Source organism: Daldinia caldariorum (assembly GCF_022478825.1).
Source record: "Daldinia caldariorum strain CBS 122874 unplaced genomic scaffold F4812scaffold_3, whole genome shotgun sequence".
In the NCBI taxonomy this organism is placed as follows: Eukaryota; Fungi; Ascomycota; class Sordariomycetes; order Xylariales; family Hypoxylaceae; genus Daldinia; species Daldinia caldariorum.
In genome coordinates, this window is record NW_025953039.1 from 2,223,739 (window position 1) to 2,244,796 (window position 21,058).

The window sequence follows — 21,058 nt, forward strand, 5'->3', positions numbered from 1 at the left end:
GGTTTTGCTTGTTTGGTTAAGCTTAATTCCAAACCTTAATAAACGAGATATTACGTGCTTTAGGTATTTCCATCTAGGTACGCCTACTATGTAACTAGCCCCACCCCCTATATTTCAAATACTCATGCCGTATTGTTGCAAGCTCTATAGTTTAGGTACCTGATATATAATGAGAAGTAGAAGGTCCTGTATCTGCAATTCCGACCATGGGTCTTCCGAAAGACTTGCTCCTGACACACAGCATCTCACATTTAAAGCCTTCTATATTGGAGTTTGATCCTAGAGTTTATGTCTACTCTCATATACCCACGTCACGGAGTTTCAGGGGAGGTAGAATCATTTAGAAGGCAGATGTGAATCGTTGAGCTCATGAGCTGCAGTTGATAAGATAATAGCTAGATCTAGCACTTCCCAACTTCTCAACTTCGCCATATGTACCGAGATAGGCTAAGATTTGGGCACTAATGCTTCGGGTGGCTCCATGGTGAATTTCCGTGGAGCGATGTGAAACATCGTCTGAGGCGTTGGGCTGAAGGCGCATTCAGTAACTGGGTCAAGTTGGGAGCATGTTACTCATCAACAGCTGATCCTAGACGGTCTTGTTTAATCGTAGATATTAGTGACATCTTAGTATAACTGGTCTCTCCTACACGAATGTTTTCATAACGACCGTCTTACGATAACGCAGTTTTCCTTCATCTTTTTTTTTTTTCGCGCGGTCTAGCCCTTTATGTATTTCATTGTTACGCCGGCGTGTCCGACCCATCCGAGCTACGGGAATAAAATGCTGAGAAAAATCGACTGGACCAATTAAGCTACTAACTATTGGTCTGGCTTTCTTAACGCGGACGTCATTCAACGCCTCAACCCGAATTCCGAACCGTTACCCCTACACAAATCTGGCATTTGTGCAGGGTGATCCATTCTAATGATAAGCATATGAGACGTCTGATTGGACCCGACTTGGTGGGCCAGGGAACGTCCCGTAGATCCTTTTGTTTCCGGGTGCCTCTTCATTATCTCAACCTGGTGTTCAGGAAATTTAGGGTATTTAGTTAGGGCCCAGTAGAATTTGTAGGATGCTGACATTCACCCTGCCACCCTGAATGTGCCGAATGCTAGTGTTAGGTATATACCTATGTTAGGTACTTAATCTAGCGCATGGCTTCTCAGCCTCCGGCTGGTTGACAAAATCTCTTCATGATTTCTCCAGGCAAGGCGACTTCTAAAGAGCCCAGAGCTGACATAGCTATCGCGAGGAAGAATGGAAGAGAAGGCTGAGCAGCCAACAACGCATACCCCTAATTCGGGTGCAGATGTGGCACTCTCTGCCCTCCAGAAGGTTGACTTCAGTAGCGCATCTCATCCCATTCATTGGAGTCCGTTAAAGAAATGGCCTATCATCATCGTCTACTGCATGCTTCAGACGTTCATAACCCTCTCAACAACCACCTACGTCAGCGCCGAGTTTCTTGTCCAGGAGAAGTATGGCGGATCTACTCAAGCTGTGGCTCTCGGCCAGAGCATGTTCATCGTCGGCACAGCTGTCGGACCGGCATTTTTAGGTCCTCTGTCGTATGTGTGTCCTTAGCATTGCGGGTTCAAGGAATCTGTCCCTTTTCTGGAAACTGAATGCTCTTTTAGTGATATCGGAGGACGAAAATGGATCTATGTTGTTTCCATTGGCGTCTATGCGATCCTGAACATTGGCACAGCATTGGCGCGCAATTTACCGATGCTCATCATCTTCCAGTTTCTTTGCGGAGCTGCTGGAAGCACGGCTCTCTCCAATGTAGCTGGCACTATTGCTGATCTCTTTGGTGATATGGATGGAGCTGGTCAGCCGATGGCGCTATTCGTGATGTCGGCGAATTACGGTCCAAGCATAGGTTCACCCATTGGAGAACTGATTGTTGAGAACGAGCGCCTGGGACTGCCGTGGATATTTTGGATCAAGTGAGTTTGGGCACGGCAACTTGCTTCACAACAGGCAAGTTTTGAAGACACTTCGTTCTGACTTCGGATAGTGTCATCATTGCTGGTGCTTTTGCCATCGTAATGTGCTTTATCCCAGAAACGCTACCGCGGGTAGTCATTACCAACGCGGCCAAGGCGCACAACCCATCGGATCCAACCGAAATAGTTGTGATGGAAGAGCACATCGACGTCCTTCGAGAGATGCGATTTGTAACTTCGATGGCTTTTCGCATTATGCTGACCGAACCCATCGTCACTTTCTTGGGTGTCTATAATGGGTTTGCTTATGGGATGCTCTACTTATATCTGGATGGAGTGTTTGATGTTTTCGTGGTTAATAACGGGCTATCGTAAGTATCTAATTCACATTTTTCAACTAGGCGGATATCAAGCTTAACAGGATTAGGTATATGTCGGCAGACTTGACATATCTGAATTTTGTCGTTAGCGTGACTATCATGTTCGCGTTTGTACCGGTTCAAACGTGGTTCTACAAACGTGACCGTTTGAGAAACGGCGGTGTTGGTCGTCCAGAGGCGAGATTCTTGACGTCGCTGCTATTCGTCTGGTGTTTCCCGATATCTCTACTGTGGTTCGCTTTTACGTGTGACGGAAGCGTGTCGTTTTGGTCACCCGTAATAGCAGGTGGTCTGTTAGGATTTTGCGATCCGCTCCTGTGGCTCAGTATGCTGAACTACATTGCTGATTCATATACCAATGTCGCCGCCTCGGCAATAGCTGCTTTTTTGATACCATCTTTTCTGATTGCGGCAGCTTGTTGCCATATAGGTAAGTATATCCTACTCAAAAGCGTTTCACTCCCCCATAATCTAACATGTGGAAATCTAGGTATCGTGATGTTTCATAACATGGGTGCTAAGTGGGCGATGGCGACGTTAGGTTTCATCTCATTCGGCCTAGTAGCATTAGTCTACGTCCTATACTTCTTCGGCGCGAGAATTCGAGGTTGGTCAAAGTTGGCTAGGAAGCACTAAGGATAGATTATCATCTAACGGAGCAGCTTGTATTGGGGGTTTGCGAGTGGCTGCTTTATCTGATGATGTTGACAACATATTTGATAAGTACCTAGGTAGAGAACTCATCGCTGTGGTTCGACGTCCCTGTCTGCCTGTATTAGGTACCTATATAGGTATTTATCTACTATGTAGAAAATAAAAGGGAGGTAGACAGCCTGCCAGGTACCTAGGCTGTCATATAAGAAGAATCATTATAATAGTTGTTGATGTAAAGGTAAGATTATTGTACACGGTCCACTGATAGTAGAAGTATAAGTAGTTCTTACTAGTAGAGGACCAAATCCTTATTATATGAATATCTCAAGACTGCTCTGTTTCTTTGATGCAAATTCAGTTTAGTTGCATGCATTAGTTCGCTTTTCCCTTCCGTACCTGGTCTAGGACCTTACCTAAGGTACCGGGTATTGTACCTAGATTAGGGCCGATCTAGAATTACTTAGGCACCTCTTGGCTAGTGTGTAATTCTAGGCTGACTGCGCTGTAACCTTGGAACTTACAAAACCCGAAAATGGGATGGAACTTTTACCACCATCGGATTTTAACAGATTGATGGTCCCCCCCCTGATCACGGAATATTCTTTACGAGATACCTCTTGAAGATGGTCTATTTGTCTAGATTCTGCTTATACCTTATATCTAATACCAATTGGCACATTAATAATAGGAATATAAATAACAGGTTGGTACAATACTTAGAACTAACTGTATTGAAATATAGCGGCCCTGCCCGTTATATTATGCATCATACACTGGATATCTACTTCACGTAACATACCATGCTAATGGCACATCGTGCCTGCGCTTTACCACCTAGCCTAATGTGAAGACGAGCAGGGCTGAAAAAGCTTGGCTCTCGTTTATTTTTATTTTCAAACGGAAGGCGACAATATCCCCCTTTCGATTTATCTTTCTCTTTCTCACCAGCCCTTCACCGTGTTGGACATCTCATCCAGCTCGTCGTCGCTCGTTATATTAGGTACTTGGAATATATCCATCCCATCGTTTTTATTTCCAATTATAACTAATTATTTTTTAATATAAACCCGTCTACTTATTTCTTTCTTTTACTCTTCGATTTCAAATTTATCCAAACCGCTTTATATTACATAGGTCTAGGTGTCTATCGTAGCTAATTACCCCTAAGATGGCATCGAATGAAAAACCTCAGCCAAAGGTTCAGACGGGGGATGAGGATGAAGTTTCGGCCCTGAGCAGTCCGGTCCTTTCAACCAACGAGAACAACCCAGCTCCAGTAACGAGGGACGAGCCTCAAGAATCCGCAAACGAGGAAACACCATCGTTGCCATCTAGACCGGTAGGGAATACGACTGCTCAACAAGGGCCGCCTGTACCTCCGCAGCCATTACCACAACCATATCCCCAATATCCATCGCCTTATGGTCCATATTCATACCCGCCTCAGCCATACCCTTATGCGCAACCTGTTCGGGTTCTTCCTTGTTATTCCAAGCTCTGGACAGCCGCCAAGCTTGTTCTCACGATTTTCTCGATTATTTTTGCCACCGTGATCCTGGCCCTGTCATGCGTCTTCCTCGGCGATGATGGCGGTGCCGAGAGCATGGCGATATACGCCTTTCCCATTACCATCGCTGCTATCCTGTGGAATGGTGCCGAGTTGATCACCTTTGCTATCCGTTCGCGCAAGGACGTCAAACGAGGAATTCACCCTGGAGCACACGTAGGCCTACATCTCTGTTTCTGGCTTGCCTGTATATTCGCTGTTCTTCTCACGGTTTCGATTTTGGCATCAGTCGAGTCTATCCTTAGGAGATGCGCCGGAGAGGATAGCACCCACTACTCGTATTCTAGCTATAGTTACTGTTCCAGCGACTATCTCGATATGTATGGCAATGGCGCGTATCTGCCCATGATTCGAGCTGCTAATGCCTTCTTTGGCTTGGCAACTATCGACCATTTCATACTATTTGTCATGGCATGCATCGATACGCACAAAAGGAATTTGCTGAAACCTGCTGGCATTGTTCTACCGCCCATGCCACCGGCAGGGGGCATGTACTACCCACCGCCGCCGCCGCCGCCGGGTGCCGCTTACTATCCGTATCCGGTGCCGATGCAGATGCTACCACAACCACCACAGCTCTCGCAAGCGAGACCAGGCCAATTGAACCCAGTTCCTAACGGGGCAGGTGCCGCAGTCCCGACTGTCCCTCAAGCAAATCCGGTCAATCAGAATTACCAGAATATTGCTGGATTTTACGCGCCGGCACCGCCGCAGCCTTCTTATTTGCTAGCTCAGCCCCCAGCAAACTCGAATAACGAAAAAGCTGCGCCCATTACTTCAGCTGTACCTGCCCAAGCGTCGTGATGGAAGAGTATAGATTAGGCTGCTCCTCTTTTTTTGGTATTCCATAATACCCTGATACCCTACGCTTGTTCATGAGACGTTTTGGCTTTAATATTGACATTTTCGATACCCCTGATTGTGTTGGTATATGAGGTCTCAATCTGAAGAATATGTTACGTTAGTTTACGACCTTGGGCATCAAGGATCATCTTTACTCGGAAATTTATGCTATGATAGTTTGAATAGGCCATGCGCCGTCGAATGAAATTGCGTGTCACGTGTGAAATATCGACCTGCTTTGGTGAAGTTACGAATTGCAGAATAGTCGCAACATCATGTCTGATATCAGCAGTTTGATAGGTACGTGAGGCGGGGCCATGTTTCTCTTGTCGTTTGTGGTGCTTGTGATTAAAATCCAGGGAATGATGTTTCTTCCCCGCCTTGTATCAACTTTTGACTTGACAGGTCACTCCTTGAAAATGACCGTCTCAATCGCTGATATGGATAGCATGTAAGGTAGTTTGCGTTACGGCATCTCCGGGGGACGCGCAACCCATTTTCTCAGCCGGCAAATGGATATAGTTTTGTTGTTTTCGTGACGCCCAATGGTTACATCCGTAGGGCGAGATCAGTATCAAATATTGACATAGTCGTAGAACTATATGTATACCTACGTACCTTAGGTAGGTACGTAGGTATGTATGCGAGCCGCGACTCTTTGACCCGCATCTCCACACATGTGCACAGGTGGCGCTCTTTGCCTATCTTGTCTTGTGTTGCAGATTCTGACCGTCGGTCTCAAGCCACCAGATACCTAACCTCATACCTACATGTGCTTTCTGATTATGTACCTAGCTTAGTAGATTTAAACGTAAGCCGCGCGTTGATGATATGTAAATAATAGTTGCTATGCTACAGCTTACCAGCCGTAATAGCAACAAAGCGACGTGTACCGTACCTAGTTGAGAATAGGGATATACCTGACCGCCTATATGTGTTCAACAAGAAAAAGAAAGAAAAAGGTCCCGACTTCCTACTCAGATGGAACGTGGGCTGTTTTAGAGTTGACTGACCTCAACTTGTCTGATATTGCTTTGCTTCCCCGGATATCGGTTCTGTTCCGAACACTACCATCTAGACATATATTTATTCGCTGTTCTAGTCACTCTTTTCTAACGTCTTCCAAACCAATAGAATTGTGGGTTTGAGATCTTAAATAAACAGAAGATAAACAACTTGGATATTGGTAATTGTAGCCGTAGTACCTAGCTGGCTTTGGATAGGTTCAACGAGTTACTTCTTTGGCTGGGTTACCTGGTAAACCGATGACACGCGTACGGTTAACACCGACGTAGCGAAATCAATAAAGTCTACCTAAGGTACTGACTTCGTACTTTATATAAGTGTTAGGTTAGGTACCTTAGGTAGGTAGGTATGCATAATGCATTACACTTCCTTTTTTCGGGGTTTCTGGTAAAGTTCATCTTCCCCCTTATCATCTTTTTTTTTGGAATTTATAAATTGGTTACTTCGTCCAAGCTTGACGAATAGTAACTAACATCAAGATACACTAACCATTCTTTTTAAACTTTCCCTCGCACTAGGTATGATAAAGGTGGCAAGATAATAACCGATTTCGAATAATAATACGGGACCTAATAAGGAAGGCAATAGTGTAAGTACACCGCAATCTTGAAATCCGCAATTCATAAAATCAACAAAAGGAAAAGGAAGAAAAAAAAAAGGAAAAAGAAAGACGAGAACTCATAGTGGAGCTTTACACACTTACCTCACACACGGACCACCATAGACTTGCGCCTGCCGCATGCGAGACACAAAACCCCGCCATTGACACAAGAGCAAACTTGTACATACTAGATACCTCTTAAGGTAGAGCGTTATTTGACACTGACGACATCGCACTACCCAATTTTCTTAATCTTTACCTACCTCTACTCCTTACCCGCCAGCCCACCAGCCCGCCTAAACGCCTACACGCCAACCCGGCAGCTGCACTTTTGCTTTCAATCTAACATCGACTTGGCTTCTAATTTACCATAAGGCTAACGTTAGCGCTACGGGTAGTGTATGCCCTAGGCCCGCCGATAGCAAGGTAGTAGGCAGTTACCGAAGTTGCGAGATACCTACCTCTTTTCTCCAGCTTTATCTCGGGCTGCCCGCATTTCCTGCCTCTTAAACAACTGCTTCTTAAAAACACTCTCCTCCACACAAACACACACGCACACACGTACACACATACACACATACACACACAACAAAAAGTCTTAGAGGTAATCCATACTCTACTTACATACCGGTCCCGCGCGTGACGACGCGCAACCCAACTGCCCATCATGAACGACGAAGAGGCCATGGCCAATATTTACAAGAAGATCGAGCGCGAGAAAGCTCTGATCAATGCTGCCAATTCTATGCGACAGCAGACCAACAACGACGATGTCAGGTCGCGTCTTGATAGCCAGATGCGCGAGGGCCGTCGGAATCTCCAGTTTTTTGAAGAGAAGCTTCGCGATTTACAGATGAAGCGTTTGGGACAAGGGGTGGATAACATGAACATCGGTTCAGGCTCTGCCACCGGTTCTTTACGTCCTAGCAGCCTCGAAATGCGTGATAGCGATGCACCACCGCCTCCGCCTAAAGATGCCGGTGCGCTGTCGGGAGATCAAGGCTCTTATGGCACGCTGCCCTACAGCCAAATCGGCGGTCATGGAGATATCATGCCGCCACGGCATCCATACGCACCCCCGGGCCCAACTTCGACCATTCCGAAACCACGGCCAAACTTTACCAAGTTAGGTTTGTCACACCACCTTCGTACCGCCCCTATTATTGCTACTACGGGCGCTATGCCGTGGTATTTGTGATGAACCGGTAGAACTAATCTTCATCCGTCACGAAACTAGATCTTATTAAATATGATACCCCATATCTCGGTCCTCGAATCCAACTCATGCTCTCGCAAATCCAGTTTAAACTTAATGTCGAGGAGCAATACCTCAAGGGTGTAGAAAAGATGGTTCAACTGTACGGCATGGAAGGCGATCGCAAAAGCAAGGCCGATGCCGCAGCAAGAAGGGTCGAGAGTAAACAGAAGATTCATCTCTTGAAGCAGGCACTAAAGAGATACGAAGAACTTCATATAGATGATTTGGATTCAGCTGACTCTCCTGACGGTTCGCTACCCGCTCCGCAATTTTAATGTTATATCCTACGCTAACAAGCCTATTTCGCAGATGATAGTATCAACATGCCCAACCTACGCAAACCATTAACTGGTCAGCTCTCTATTAGAATTGTCCAAGTAAGAGACGTGGACCATGCCAGTACCGGGCGATTCTCGAGAGGCCCAGAAACCTTCATTGCTATCAAGGTAGAGGACAACGTCGTTGCACGGACAAGGGTCTCACGTACCGATCGATGGGAAGCCGAATATCACAACATCGAGGTAGATAAGGCGAACGAAATCGAACTTACAGTTTACGATAAGCCCGGCGAACACGCGTTACCTATTGCCATGCTATGGGTACGGATATCAGATATTGTGGAAGAGATGCGAAAAAAGAGAATTGAGGCTGAAGTTAGCAACTCTGGTTGGGTATCTGCCGATAGGATGGGAGGAGGCCCCGGAGTGCCTCCGCCGCAGTTTCCAATGGATCCACCGCAAGCTGGTGCCGGACCTGCCTCCCCTGGCCTCGCTGGTCCCGGTCAGCAGCAGTTTGGACCACAAGCAGTGCCCCAAGTTACCTCTCAACCGATCGATGCTTGGTTTAACCTGGAGCCTACAGGTTCCATCCATCTATCACTTAGCTTCATAAAACAAAGTAAAGACCGTCGGCCTGTCGATCTTGGTCTTGGGCGAAAGGGTGCCATTCGCCAGCGCAAGGAAGAGGTACACGAAATGTACGGACACAAGTTCGTGCAACACCAATTCTACAACATCATGCGCTGTGCCCTTTGCGGCGATTTCCTCAAATATTCCGCCGGCATGCAGTGTGAGGACTGCAAATATACCTGCCATACGAAATGTTACCCGAGTGTGGTTACGAAGTGTATTAGTAAAAGTAACGCCGAAACGGATCCAGATGAAGAGAAAATCAACCACCGCATTCCCCATAGATTCGCGCCATTTTCGAACGTTACAGCTAATTGGTGCTGTCACTGTGGTTATATACTGCCTTTTGGAAAGAAAAACTGCAGGAAGTGTACCGGTATGATGGAAACCTACCTCCTTCCCCCCTTTAATTCTTTAGCGTATGGCTAATAGTTATATAGAATGCGGGCTTACGGCTCATGCACACTGTGTGCATCTCGTACCGGACTTCTGTGGTATGAGTATGGCCGTTGCTAATCAGATCCTCGAAGGCATTAGATCATCAAAACGACAACAAAAAGCAACTTCGTTGACCGATAAGACCCTTAGACAGGGCAAGAGTAGCCCTACTAGCACATCTTCTGGTCCTATGTCGCCCTATAGCACTCATGGTGCGCCGTCTTACCAGCCGAGCACCGCTTCTCAAGAGGCTACCGATGCTGCTAAAGCTATGTATGCTAGTCAGGCCTCGCCAACAAGGCCTATTTATCCTGATCGTACCTCATCCGGCTCAAGTGCCGCCGCCGCCGCCGCCACAGCTGCTATGAGCGGTAGTGTGAGTTCGCCAGGTCGTCCAACTCAAGCTTCAGACTACTCTGGCAGGACTGGTGGTTACGGAGGAACCGCAGATACTCAGGAGGATCCTTACGCAGCTGGCCAGCCTTATAATGTACCTTCGCAGCCGAAGTATAACCCAGCAGCATACGCAAACATTGCCAACTACCCTCCAAGTCAGCCACAAGTGCCACAACAACAGCAACGCCCAGCCCAACAACCGCAATCCCCGGTGCCTCAAATACAACAACAGCAGCAGCAGCAGCAGATGTTCCCACCCGTTGCACCTGTTTCTAAACCACAGCCGGTCCAGGAAACCCCCTCCCTAACAACGGCTTCTACATTACCACCTCCCTCTAGGAAACCTTTGCCCTCCGCAACCGATCCAGGAACTGGTCAACGTATCGGATTGGACCACTTTAATTTCCTCGCAGTTCTCGGCAAGGGTAACTTCGGTAAGGTTATGCTGGCTGAAACGAAGAAATCGCGAAGGCTTTACGCTATCAAAGTTCTAAAGAAGGAGTTTATCATTGAAAACGACGAAGTTGAAAGTATCCGGTCCGAGAAAAGGGTGTTCCTGATTGCGAATAGAGAGCGTCATCCGTTCCTGACTAACTTGCATGCCTGTTTCCAAACCGAAACAAGAGTATACTTTGTAATGGAGTACATTAGCGGTGGTGATCTGATGCTTCATATCCAGCGTGGACAGTTCGGCACCAAACGTGCACAGTAAGCTTTTAGGTATGATCCCCTTTAAGAATATCTACTGATCTTCTTTACAGATTCTACGCGTCTGAGGTTTGCTTGGCGCTTAAGTATTTCCATGAGAACGGCGTCATTTATCGTGATCTGAAGCTTGACAACATCCTTCTCACGTTGGATGGTCATATCAAGATTGCTGATTACGGTTTGTGCAAAGAGGACATGTGGTATGGCTCTACTACCAGTACTTTCTGCGGTACACCCGAATTCATGGCCCCAGAAGTAAGTTTGTCCCTTCCTTTTAGGTGTCTCAAATCCTATCTAACGTCGTCATAGATATTATTGGATAAGAAATACGGCAGAGCGGTAGACTGGTGGGCTTTTGGAGTTCTAATTTACCAGATGCTTTTGCAGCAGTCACCTTTCCGAGGTGAAGACGAAGACGAGATCTACGACGCGATTCTTGCAGATGAACCGCTCTATCCTATTCACATGCCCAGGGAATCGGTCTCGATACTACAAAAACTCCTCACGAGAGACCCCGACCAACGATTGGGAAGTGGGCCAACTGATGCTCAGGAGGTCATGAGTCAGCCTTTTTTCAGAAACATCGTATGGGATGATATCTACCATAAGAGGGTGGCCCCTCCTTTCATGCCCACTATCAAGAACGCGACAGATACCAGCAATTTCGATTCCGAATTTACTAGCGTTACGCCGGTTCTTACGCCGGTGCAGTCAGGTAAGGATAATTGTATCCATGATGAGAAATATTACTCGTTCTAATAAAGTTCTAGTGCTTTCGCAATCTATGCAAGAAGAGTTCCGCGGATTCTCATACACAGCGGATTTTGACTAGGCGCCAAGATTGGAAGTTAAGGATTTGTCGAGAAGGTATGCGACGGCGAGGTGATCTGCTTGTTTCGAGGCGCATTGATAAAAAAAAAAAAAAAAAAAAAAAAAAAAAAAAAAAAGACCTGTTGTTGCACGGTTGATATCAATGTAGGCCACGTCGTTAGGTACTTACTACTCGTGCCACGGACATAGGCGTTGCGTGAAATACGATTCGCTGGGCGAATATTCAAAAGAAAAGAAACAAAAGCCGATTAATGTTGAGCGCGGTTTAGAAGAAATCGTCATGGAGCAGCAAGCAGATACTATCGCAGAGTCTACCCTGACATATAGTAGTTTTCGCCCCCGTTAATTAGACCAGCAGATAATGCAAACGTCATCCTTCTTTTTTTTCAACGGATTTATATACAAGTTGAATATACATGGGTGTACTGATCAAGGGGGCGGCCTTTTGGGGGCGGATATCGTGTTGTACAAAAACAGCTGTGGTTGGGTGTTGAAGTTGCTAAGAGTACATACATACCCTCTCGACACTACTACTACTACTACTATGTGCTCTATTCTAAGATCTTCGGATGAGTAAAATGGCAGCTATGGCACCGATAGTAGCGGCACCGGCGGCGGCGCCCTCGAGCACTATTATAGAGACGTCTCGCATTTTTAGGGCGACTTTCCTATCACTTGATAGGTCGGCGTACGCGGCTTTCCACCACTCCGGATCCGAGAGCGACTCGCGCCACGACGTGATCGGCGGCCCTATTACGATATTATCGGCTGGTTCTTCCGCTTTTAATTCGGGCGTAGCTGGCTCTGGCTGGTCAGCAGCTATTTCGGCTTCGGCCGTGGCCGTGGCCTTGGCGGCGGCAGCGGTGGCGGCAGCGGTGGCTTCTTTTTCTATCCTCTTCCTCTCCCGCTCGGCCTGCTTGAGCGCCTGCTCGAGGTGACGCTCCTCCTCCAGGGCCTCGCGGACCTTCTCCTCGAAGCCCTTGACGAGCCTCCTCCGGCGCCAGGGCTCGGCGCCAAACTGGAAGACCAGGAACATGAGCACGTTGACGCCCATGAGGCCCCAGGTCCCCCACGTGCTCATGCGGCGGATCTTGTCGCTCCAGATCTGCTCCTCGTGGTAGCGGCTCAGGATGCCCGCGCTCAGCTCGCGGCCCAGGCGCTCGGCCTCGCGCTCGGCCTCCTCGAGCTCGGCGGCACGCGCGGCGACCGCGGCGTCGAGATCGTAGTCCTGGCGGTAGAGGGACGTGAAGCGCTCGAAGTCGGTCGGCGACCACATCTTCTGGCGCGCGAGCAGGGTCGTGACCTCCCGCTGGGTGGCGGACCGCGAGGCCACGGCCGACTTGTAGGCGGCGCGCGCCGCGTGCAGGCGGGCCTGGGCGGCCGCGAGCTCCGCCTCCAGCGCGCTGATCTGCGACTTGAGCGTCTCGATCCCCGAGTACCCCGTCAGGTCGTTGATCCGCTGGGAGGCGGCGAAGAGCGTCGTCTGCGCCCGGTCCATGAACGTGCTCAGCGACCGGTTGAGCGCCGAGCGCCGCGAGTTTTGGGCCGAGGGGAGCTCGTGCTGCTTTTCCTTCTCCTTTTCCTTCCCGGCGACGGAGCGGTCATCTTCGGGGGTAGGAGGAGGAGGAGGTGGTGGTGGTGGTGATTGCTGTGGCGGAGGCGTGGGTTCCGGCGTTCGTGGTGGCTTCGGTGTAGGTTCTAGCTCCGGTTGGGGAGGTGGCTCGATGAAGGGTGGAGGGAAGTGGAAAATGGTATCATTGTCGATAGGCTTCTTGTCGTTATCGATGTTATTGTCATTGTCATTATTCCTAGAGGGGTTCGGTGGGTTCGAATTGGAAGAAGACGACGACGAAGAGAAGCGAAGCTGGCGGCTGAAGAAAAGAACGGAGCTATGCCGACAGGTCGGGCATACCGGGGATGGCCGGCTCGAGACGAGCTTCCTAGTAGCAGCGGACTGAGGAGCCAATTGATCGAGGAGAAGCCGGTAGCTAGGCCCGAAAATGGGCTTCAAGGCCCGAGCCGTCGACATCAAAACAAAGAAGGCAAGCTAGAGGGAAGGGGGGGAGTCGGGCTACCCTTCCTCTTTGCTGCGAGCAGAGAATTGGAGCGTAAGATTCTGATTTCAATTCTATAGTTGGAAGATAAAGGGTAAGGATGGGAACAGAATATGACGCTGCGGTAAGTTCCCGGGAAAAGAAGTTGGGGGAGAGTAACACCGGGAATTACCCGATCACCGCCTTACCGGAACCACAGCTGGGTATATCGCTGTTAAGCTGCTAGGTACAATCAGGTACATGTACGCTAAAGGCATAGTTCTGCCAAGATGGCTAACAAGCCTCAGTGGGGGTTCTTTCCGTTTTGGCAGAAAAACATCGCCGATCGACAAATTTGATGGAGGGGCAGAGGGGCAGAGGGGCAGAGAAGTGGCAGAAGGAAAGAGCCCCGCGGGATCGCTCTTTGTTTGTCGCATGTCCAGTGTCGGTGTTGACATTGGCTGTAATACATATACATAGTAGGTACTAGGTAGACCCTTGGGGAAACTTTATTTCGCTCACCCTTTTCTCAACCTTTTCTTTTCTTTTCTTTTGACTTGGAGAATATCTCGTCCTTTTCATTTGCAAATTTGTTAGATGCGAGGTTAACTGCAGCACGCAAGGACCCCTTCATTTATTGCGTGACGTCACTCCTTATTTCATCTTGGAGATATCAAAGTCCCTCATATAAGACAACCTCAACAACAGAATCAATACATCTACCCACATCTATACAAATAGAATTTTTTTTATAAAAAAAAAAAAGAAAAAAAAAAAGAAAACAAGACAATTTCAAACGATAGATAATAGAAATTATGGCTCAATCGAACGGCACCAATGGCACGCTCCCGGCGCTGCGTACTAACCCCAAGGCCATCTTCTTCACCGACTTCGACGGCACCATCACGCTGCAGGACAGCAACGACTTCATAACAGATAACCTAGGATTCGGCGTGGAGCTGCGCAAGAAGGGTAACCACGACGTTCTGTTTGGCAAGCGCACATTCCGCGACAGCTTCCAGGAAATGATGGACAGCATCAAGACTCCTTATGACCAGTGCATTGCCACCCTGCTCAAGAATGTACAACTTGACCCTCACTTCGCCGAGTTCTTCGCCTGGACTCGCGCGAACAACGTTCCTGTTGTCGTTCTGAGCGGTGGTATGCAACCCGTTATCCGTGCTCTGCTTGCCCACCTCGTTGGCGAGGAGGCCGTTCAGCATATGCAGATTGTCAGCAACGATGTTGAAGCTAGGCCTGGTAAGAGCATTAACGACGAAGATGGCTGGAACATCAAGTACCACGACGATAGGTAAGTCCCTGTTTACTTTATTTTCCAGAGACTAGCACTTTTCTTCTCGTGAACATCTTACCTGGATACATTTTAAATTTTATATTATATTACACAACACGCAAGTTCCTCTTAAAGGGCAAGACATGTACCTTACGTGCACAGATAGTTCTAGATTAGAAGCCAGTAGCTAATATATATAATTTTACTGAATGTAGTGACTTTGGACATGACAAGTCCCTTGAGATTAGACCGTACTCTGCTTTGCCAGAGCGACCTATCCTGTTCTATGCCGGAGATGGCGTGTCCGACTTATCGGCTGCTAAGGAGACAGATTTACTGTTTGCCAAGGCCGGACGAGGTAATTTCTCTCTTTATTCTTTCAACCTCCGCGATATACTAACTCCCTTAGACCTTGTAACATACTGTGAGAACGAGAAGGTGCCCTTTGTCACTTTCAACGACTTCTCTGACATCCACAAGATCGTTGCGGATGTGGTCGAGGGCAAGATCACCGTCAAGGAGGCGGCGAAGGGAAGACTATAAATCTTCATCTTTTTTTTTCTTGTAGACTTCAGTGTGTTGTTCGTTTTGTCACTATAAACGTTAAAATATCATGACATAGGCATTTTTAGTGCGCAGGTAGATATTATTTTTAGACGAACAGATAGATGGGTACTAGGTACCTACCTAAGACAGGATATAATGCCATTCGATGCTGAGCGTTGGCTGGTGTTCCTATAGAAAAGAAAATCACAACCTCAACTACTCTCCTTAACGGGTACTGAATCTATGAATCAGCTTGTAATTCCTTTTGGTAGTGTAACAGCTTGATAGCTACCTACCTATCTTCCAAACCTTAACAACATGGTAGGGATTCATAATTATTGATATCATCAAGCTGAACGAAACGAACACTTCATCGGGATAATCTTCGTGGAAAACCTCTTTAAATTACCTATCTATGTTACGAGCTGTTCAAAGACTCCTTGCTTTTATATGTTAAGCCGACGGTTGCAAAATATTCTTGGCTTATAAAGTTATATTTCGGTTATAAGGACTTTTCCGGATAGACCTTTAGAGACGATAAATATCAATAACCAATAAGCAAGGCTAATTCATATGTGAGGTAGTCATGAAACCCGTTGTGGGAGGAACAGCATATTTTCGAAAACCCAAACCAATACGATTCCCCGGATATCTGCCTACCTAGACAAAAGACGCCTTGCCTGCTTCGCCCTAAAGTTAATCTACCGCCGTTATATTCATCTACGTATAGTATGTAAGAGGTAGTTTATAGTAGTGGCATAAACTCGCTACTCTGCCCTCTTCCTAACTCCAGGCTGGCCGAACCAGCATAGTAGCATGACCATAAACAACCCGATAGCGATGGGATGCATGATGAACGTGCCAGCGGCTTCTGCCAAAAGACCGGTAGTGAATGGAGCGACGGCGCCACCAGAACTACCAAAGGCACTAATGACGCTCATCCCACTAACCTGCTCGCGGCGTGAGAGGTTACGCGTGAAGATATAGGCAGCACAAGGGTAGACAGGGCCGAGAAGTAGCCCGACAATGGCCAAGGATACGGCTTCTCCGATGATATTAGGGACTAACCAGACCAGCAACTGGAAGATGGCAGCTCCGGCCACAATGATGTAAACGAACAATTTCTCCCCGACCTTGGAGCCGAGAGGCGAGAGTGCGAACCGCCCGAGCGTAATGCCAGCCCAGAAACCCGACGTCACGTAACCAACGGACGAAGGGTTACCGTTGCGGGTGGAGATCAAAAAGGAGATAACCCATCCCGAGATGGACACTTCGGCTCCTTGGTACGCGAAGATAAATATGGCCCCTAGGAGAACGACCTTGGACTTGAAAGTAATCAGCACGGCCGGCACGTGTTCCATACCACGAGAGTTGGTCTCCGATACGGCGTTCGGCTCGCCACTGCTCATTTCCTTCTCGTAATTCCAAAAAGCCCAAGTGGAGAAGCCGGCATTCCAAATGATAATGCCGAGCGTCAAGAGGTAGAACCGGCTCCAGATGGCACCGGTAGACACAATCGACGTAGCGACCAGGGGTCCAATCGTACCTCCAATACCGTAACTTCCATGGAACGCCCCGAGGATGGTCGTGCTGTTGGCCAGGTTCGCGCAGAACACGTTACCTATGGCCAACTGGACGGCAAGACCGAAACCGATGAAGAAATTGGCAATCGCTACCGCGGGGAAGGGCGCAGCGCAAATCAGGGGGACACAGCCGATAACCATGGAGAGCTGCGCTAAGGCGATGGTCCTAGCTCGCCCGAGGCGCTGGCGGATCTGGTCGACAAAGGGCGCGGCCATAATAAAGCCCAGAGCATTTCCGATGAAGATGAGAGCTACTACGGAGTATCCGATATTATAATGACTGCATTCATTTCGACCAGTCAGTCAATCAGTCTGGGACTGATAGATAGATACCTCTTATGAAGTGGCTTCGGGGATTCTATACTCACGATTCCATGTAAGGAATTAGAGCCCCGGGTGCCGAATCAGTCAACCCACCGACGAAGTTTTGGAAACAACAGGCGGCCAAGCGGAACTTGTTCATGGGCGGATCTTTCAGAGTCGGGAGAGCTTCGAAGATTTCGGCCGGCTCGGCTGGCGTTCCGGGGGCGCTCATCTCGACGTCATTCTCCTCTCTGGGAGTAGCAGGCCCCGAAGCGCTAGAGGCGCCCGCGTTGTTGGGATGGTGCCTAAGAGGCTCCAGCTCGATGGAGTCTTGCTGAGGGACCGCCGGATACGTTCTGGACTTTACTCTCCGCGGCGGTACAGGGAGGGGGTGTTCATCGTGTAGGTTCGAGTTAGGCTCAACATGGACGAGAGTCCTGAATAATGAAGGATCCATTTTTGAATATTTGTCTATCTCATGGCCTAGATGAGAGGGCTTCGGATAGATATCAGTGAAGAATTGGAGAAACAAAGGATGTGGTTTAGAGAAAGAAATTATTACGTGAAGGAAGACGGATAAAAATGAGAGGGTTGGCAGCTTAATAATATTTAATTCATGGTGGTAAGATTCATACCCCCCTCCCCTTCGTATTGTCTGATAACCTGTATAAGCTGTTGTGTACCTATTGTACATAGTATATCACGCTGAACATTTCAGGGAATAACACTCAAGAAAGTAATTCACGATCATGTCGGTGTGTGATCTGACCCCATCATCCCCAGCCGACAGGCTTATGCCAGGTAACTGGTACCTTTAAGTAGAGCGGTGCTACCCCATTGGTAACCAGTAATCCTTAGGGTAGGGCCATAAGAGCTCTTATCTGCCAATCATGACCATTCATGGACAGCAGGAAAACATACTATGTATTTGATGATAACTCTCCACTGCGACGACCGGAGACGGGGATGGGAAAGCTGAAGCTAATGGGCAGAAAGCGAGCTAACTCGCGGGGTTAACACCATTCCATCTAGCCTGGTGGAGGCCCGGTTGGATGGATCATGTACGGAGTGTGTATTGTATGGCTTCCTGTTAATGCAGGGCGTTGGAAGCTGTTTGATCACTTTGCTGCTGCCATGTGCTGCCATGTGCTGCCGTGTTAAAAACCCGCAGACGCCAAAACCCAGGTTTGCATGTAAGATGTAAGATACTTGATTGGGAAATTCCGCCGGCTTAATACCGGCTTTGGGTAGACTTCGGCTGAATTTACCCCATAGAAATTGGAGGAAAAGCCGGGGATAGCGGGGAGACAACGGAAAAGTGGGGTGTTCACCTAGCTTGCAAGTCGAGGATGACTTATCATATCTCACAAATAATTCCATTCATTAGAAATGTTTACCAATACAACATCAAATTACCAACACTTCAGTACAATACCTAAGGTACCTCTAACTATAATTCCTTCAAATAATCGTAACAGACTCCCAACTAACCCCTTCCCTTCCTATAACTTCCCCCTTCATAATTCCATGAACATAGCATTCACCTATCAAACGAACCGTTCTTCCATCGGACACTCGTACCACAAACGGCATGTAGCAACCTTTCAAGATGCAGACAGTGTCGCCATACTGAGTCTTACTGGGGAACAATCCCAGAAAGCCTTCACTGGTAATGCCTAGTCTTCTATTACGCATCGCACTCTGTAAGGCTGCACGCACATCCTGAAATGTTTGCCCTGGAGTTCTGGAACTGAAGTGACCCAGCGTCAGCTTCCCTTGTCCTTTCGATCCTTTTTGACGAGCCGTGTACGTTTGCCCGGGTAAAGTCGGTGATGTACCAGAAGATTCGTCCAAAAGGAGGCTGAATATCTCAGCAAACGAATCCGGACTCCTTTGCAGCCCGGTGCCATTCTTATCAGCAACCAGTGTGTGCCAAAATGCGTCGAAAACTGTGCTACCACCCGGATACTCGTTCAAGTCTTTGCATAATTCGATGCATGTACGCAGATCTCTGTTATCGTTAAGTGGATTCCTGTATGTGATATCCGGGTTACGAAAAGGGTAGCTTAGATGGCCTAGGACGTCGAAAAATATCCCGTGGATATTCAACTCAGAGTCTTTCTCGCCGCCAAGTGAGAAAGTAACTTTGGTATCCCCTGCTGCATTGTATATTGCATAGCTTGAGGTGTGGCCTCCTAACGTGACCGTCTGCCGTGGATGGCTCCAGTCTGGTACCCATGATGGGAGAGCAGGTGGGAGAGCAGATGGTAGACTAGTATAATCGACGACTGGCAACAACTCATTCACAACTCCGAAATAAGACGATTGACGCAGCTCTCGCAAGGCGACATCGTGATACAGTCTGGATACAGGGTACTCATCACTGTAATCGATCCTTATGTTGGATGACTCGCAGATACCAAGAATGCCGTACACTTTATCTTTGGGATCAAAACAAAGCGCATCCCGCGTACGACATAGAAGCCTGAATAAGGGACCCCTCTGACCTGCTTGGATATCTACTTTTTGAATACTGATATCGTATATCCACTTGCAGCTGTCATCAGTCGTATCTGCTGCGTAATTTTGATTCAGCCAGCGAGATACACCACAACTAGCAAGATTGATACATGCGGTTGAGACAATATCAAACGTCGTAATATAGCTACCGCACATAAGCCATAAGTCTTTGGAAAGGGTCATCTATTCCGAGTTCAAATTTAGCATCTTTCGTGAGACGGCCAGGTACTACCTATCAGATCGCCATATAAGCAGCATATAAACACACATACATCCCCAAACGGGCTCGAGGAACGACAAGAGTAAGGAATTAAGGGAACCAAGCTGACCTCTTGAACAACCCAGAGCCTCTTGAACCATGGGCGGGAAACAAAATCCCATAACTCTTTCCAGAGGATAGAGTCGGCAGCCGGGAGACCGAGCTCTTCAAAGTCATCCGGACATGTGACAGACTCAATAAATTGCAATTTTGTAATCGTATGTTGTAGAAGTTGCAGAACACTGCCGGTTTGAGGAGTCGATATTCCTAGCCAACCGATCGTATTCAATGCATGCTTGTATATCCTCGACATGAGCGGAATTTGTCTACCCTTTTCTTCTTGGTCGTCTTGGTTAATGCATATCTGATCGATCCACAGCATAATTGAGTGATCGGGCCTTCGAAACTGGCGGAGAGCAGCTTCTAGCGATTCAGTAATATCTTTACTAAAGTTATCGCATTCAATAACCCGGTTGAACACGTTCTTGCCCCAAGTGTAGCTTAAAGCTGTGTACCATACGGGCTCACATACATTGGTGGCTAAGGCGAACCTTGTCGAGTTTTCCTCCTCTAAATATACCCAAGTCAGTGGGAGCAGGTCTGCAGAATAATGATAACTTATCACACTAACCAAACTCAACAGAACAGTGATGTAGAGCACCATATAGCCTCTCGTCATCTTTCCCCGGCTTTAGTTCCAAGATCCTTATTTCATATGGATCAATAAGTTGGCGGTATGAGCATTTATTTTCTCCCCCCGCTGCGCCGGAGCGTTTTTGTGCTTTTCCTTTACCAGAGTGCCAGGCTAGAACTTGAGCCTCCGGGAAGAAACCCAGCTCCCCGTCGCCATCAGGACCTGGCCTTGCGAACTGGAACGAACGAAGCGTATCATTTAGCACCAATGGGTCAAATGGATAGAATGCCATTATGATAAACTGAGCTAACCTTCTGTTA

General features: G+C 47.8%; 6 protein-coding genes across 6 annotated transcripts; 4 read left to right on the plus strand and 2 right to left on the minus strand.

Moving 5' to 3' along the window:
* Window positions 1-1,241: 1,241 nt before the first annotated feature.
* F4812DRAFT_469362 (MFS general substrate transporter) lies at window positions 1,242-2,972 on the plus strand (the record flags this gene model as incomplete). The annotated part of the gene is made up of 5 exons (XM_047938871.1): window positions 1,242-1,575; window positions 1,645-1,956; window positions 2,028-2,327; window positions 2,384-2,766; window positions 2,827-2,972. The coding sequence occupies exons 1-5, from the start codon at window positions 1,265-1,267 to the stop codon at window positions 2,970-2,972; spliced, it is 1,452 nt and encodes a 483-aa protein (XP_047793177.1). The 5' UTR covers window positions 1,242-1,264.
* A 913-nt stretch (window positions 2,973-3,885) lies between these two features.
* On the plus strand, window positions 3,886-5,847 carry F4812DRAFT_281567 (uncharacterized protein). The gene has a single exon (XM_047931025.1). It carries the CDS (start codon window positions 4,159-4,161, stop codon window positions 5,359-5,361), a length of 1,203 nt encoding a protein of 400 aa, XP_047793178.1. The 5' UTR covers window positions 3,886-4,158; the 3' UTR covers window positions 5,362-5,847.
* A 1,847-nt stretch (window positions 5,848-7,694) lies between these two features.
* Window positions 7,695-11,567, plus strand: F4812DRAFT_450071 (uncharacterized protein; the record flags this gene model as incomplete). Its single annotated transcript, XM_047936051.1, has 7 exons — window positions 7,695-8,157; window positions 8,265-8,534; window positions 8,595-9,569; window positions 9,634-10,735; window positions 10,789-10,990; window positions 11,045-11,450; window positions 11,506-11,567. The coding sequence occupies 7 exons, from the start codon at window positions 7,695-7,697 to the stop codon at window positions 11,565-11,567; spliced, it is 3,480 nt and encodes a 1,159-aa protein (XP_047793179.1).
* A 79-nt stretch (window positions 11,568-11,646) lies between these two features.
* On the minus strand, window positions 11,647-13,266 carry F4812DRAFT_419293 (Mdm33 family-domain-containing protein). The gene has a single exon (XM_047933327.1). It carries the CDS (start codon window positions 13,062-13,064, stop codon window positions 12,123-12,125), a length of 942 nt encoding a protein of 313 aa, XP_047793180.1. The 5' UTR covers window positions 13,065-13,266; the 3' UTR covers window positions 11,647-12,122.
* A 769-nt stretch (window positions 13,267-14,035) lies between these two features.
* Window positions 14,036-15,754, plus strand: F4812DRAFT_281551 (HAD-like domain-containing protein). The gene is made up of 3 exons (XM_047931024.1): window positions 14,036-14,911; window positions 15,109-15,251; window positions 15,303-15,754. Exons 1-3 carry the CDS (start codon window positions 14,415-14,417, stop codon window positions 15,434-15,436), a joined length of 774 nt encoding a protein of 257 aa, XP_047793181.1. The 5' UTR covers window positions 14,036-14,414; the 3' UTR covers window positions 15,437-15,754.
* A 101-nt stretch (window positions 15,755-15,855) lies between these two features.
* Window positions 15,856-18,162, minus strand: F4812DRAFT_281530 (major facilitator superfamily domain-containing protein). The gene is made up of 2 exons (XM_047931023.1): window positions 17,391-18,162; window positions 15,856-17,302 (listed from the first exon to the last, which is right to left on the minus strand). The coding sequence occupies exons 1-2, from the start codon at window positions 18,017-18,019 to the stop codon at window positions 16,207-16,209; spliced, it is 1,725 nt and encodes a 574-aa protein (XP_047793182.1). The 5' UTR covers window positions 18,020-18,162; the 3' UTR covers window positions 15,856-16,206.
* Window positions 18,163-21,058: the final 2,896 nt, after the last annotated feature.

Bases quoted from the DNA above. Each gene is read 5' to 3' on its own strand.
- F4812DRAFT_281567 (XM_047931025.1), top strand. From the start codon at position 4,159: ATGGCATCGAATGAAAAACCTCAGCCAAAGGTTCAGACGGGGGATGAG.
- F4812DRAFT_419293 (XM_047933327.1), bottom strand. From the start codon at position 13,064: ATGGACCGGGCGCAGACGACGCTCTTCGCCGCCTCCCAGCGGATCAAC.
- F4812DRAFT_281551 (XM_047931024.1), top strand. From the start codon at position 14,415: ATGGCTCAATCGAACGGCACCAATGGCACGCTCCCGGCGCTGCGTACT. The intron at 14,912-15,108 runs GTAAGTCCCTGT...TACTGAATGTAG, and splicing joins ATCAAGTACCACGACGATAG to TGACTTTGGACATGACAAGT. The intron at 15,252-15,302 runs GTAATTTCTCTC...TAACTCCCTTAG, and splicing joins GTTTGCCAAGGCCGGACGAG to ACCTTGTAACATACTGTGAG.
- F4812DRAFT_281530 (XM_047931023.1), bottom strand. From the start codon at position 18,019: ATGTACAATAGGTACACAACAGCTTATACAGGTTATCAGACAATACGA. The intron at 17,303-17,390 runs GTGAGTATAGAA...AAATGAATGCAG, and splicing joins CTAATTCCTTACATGGAATC to TCATTATAATATCGGATACT.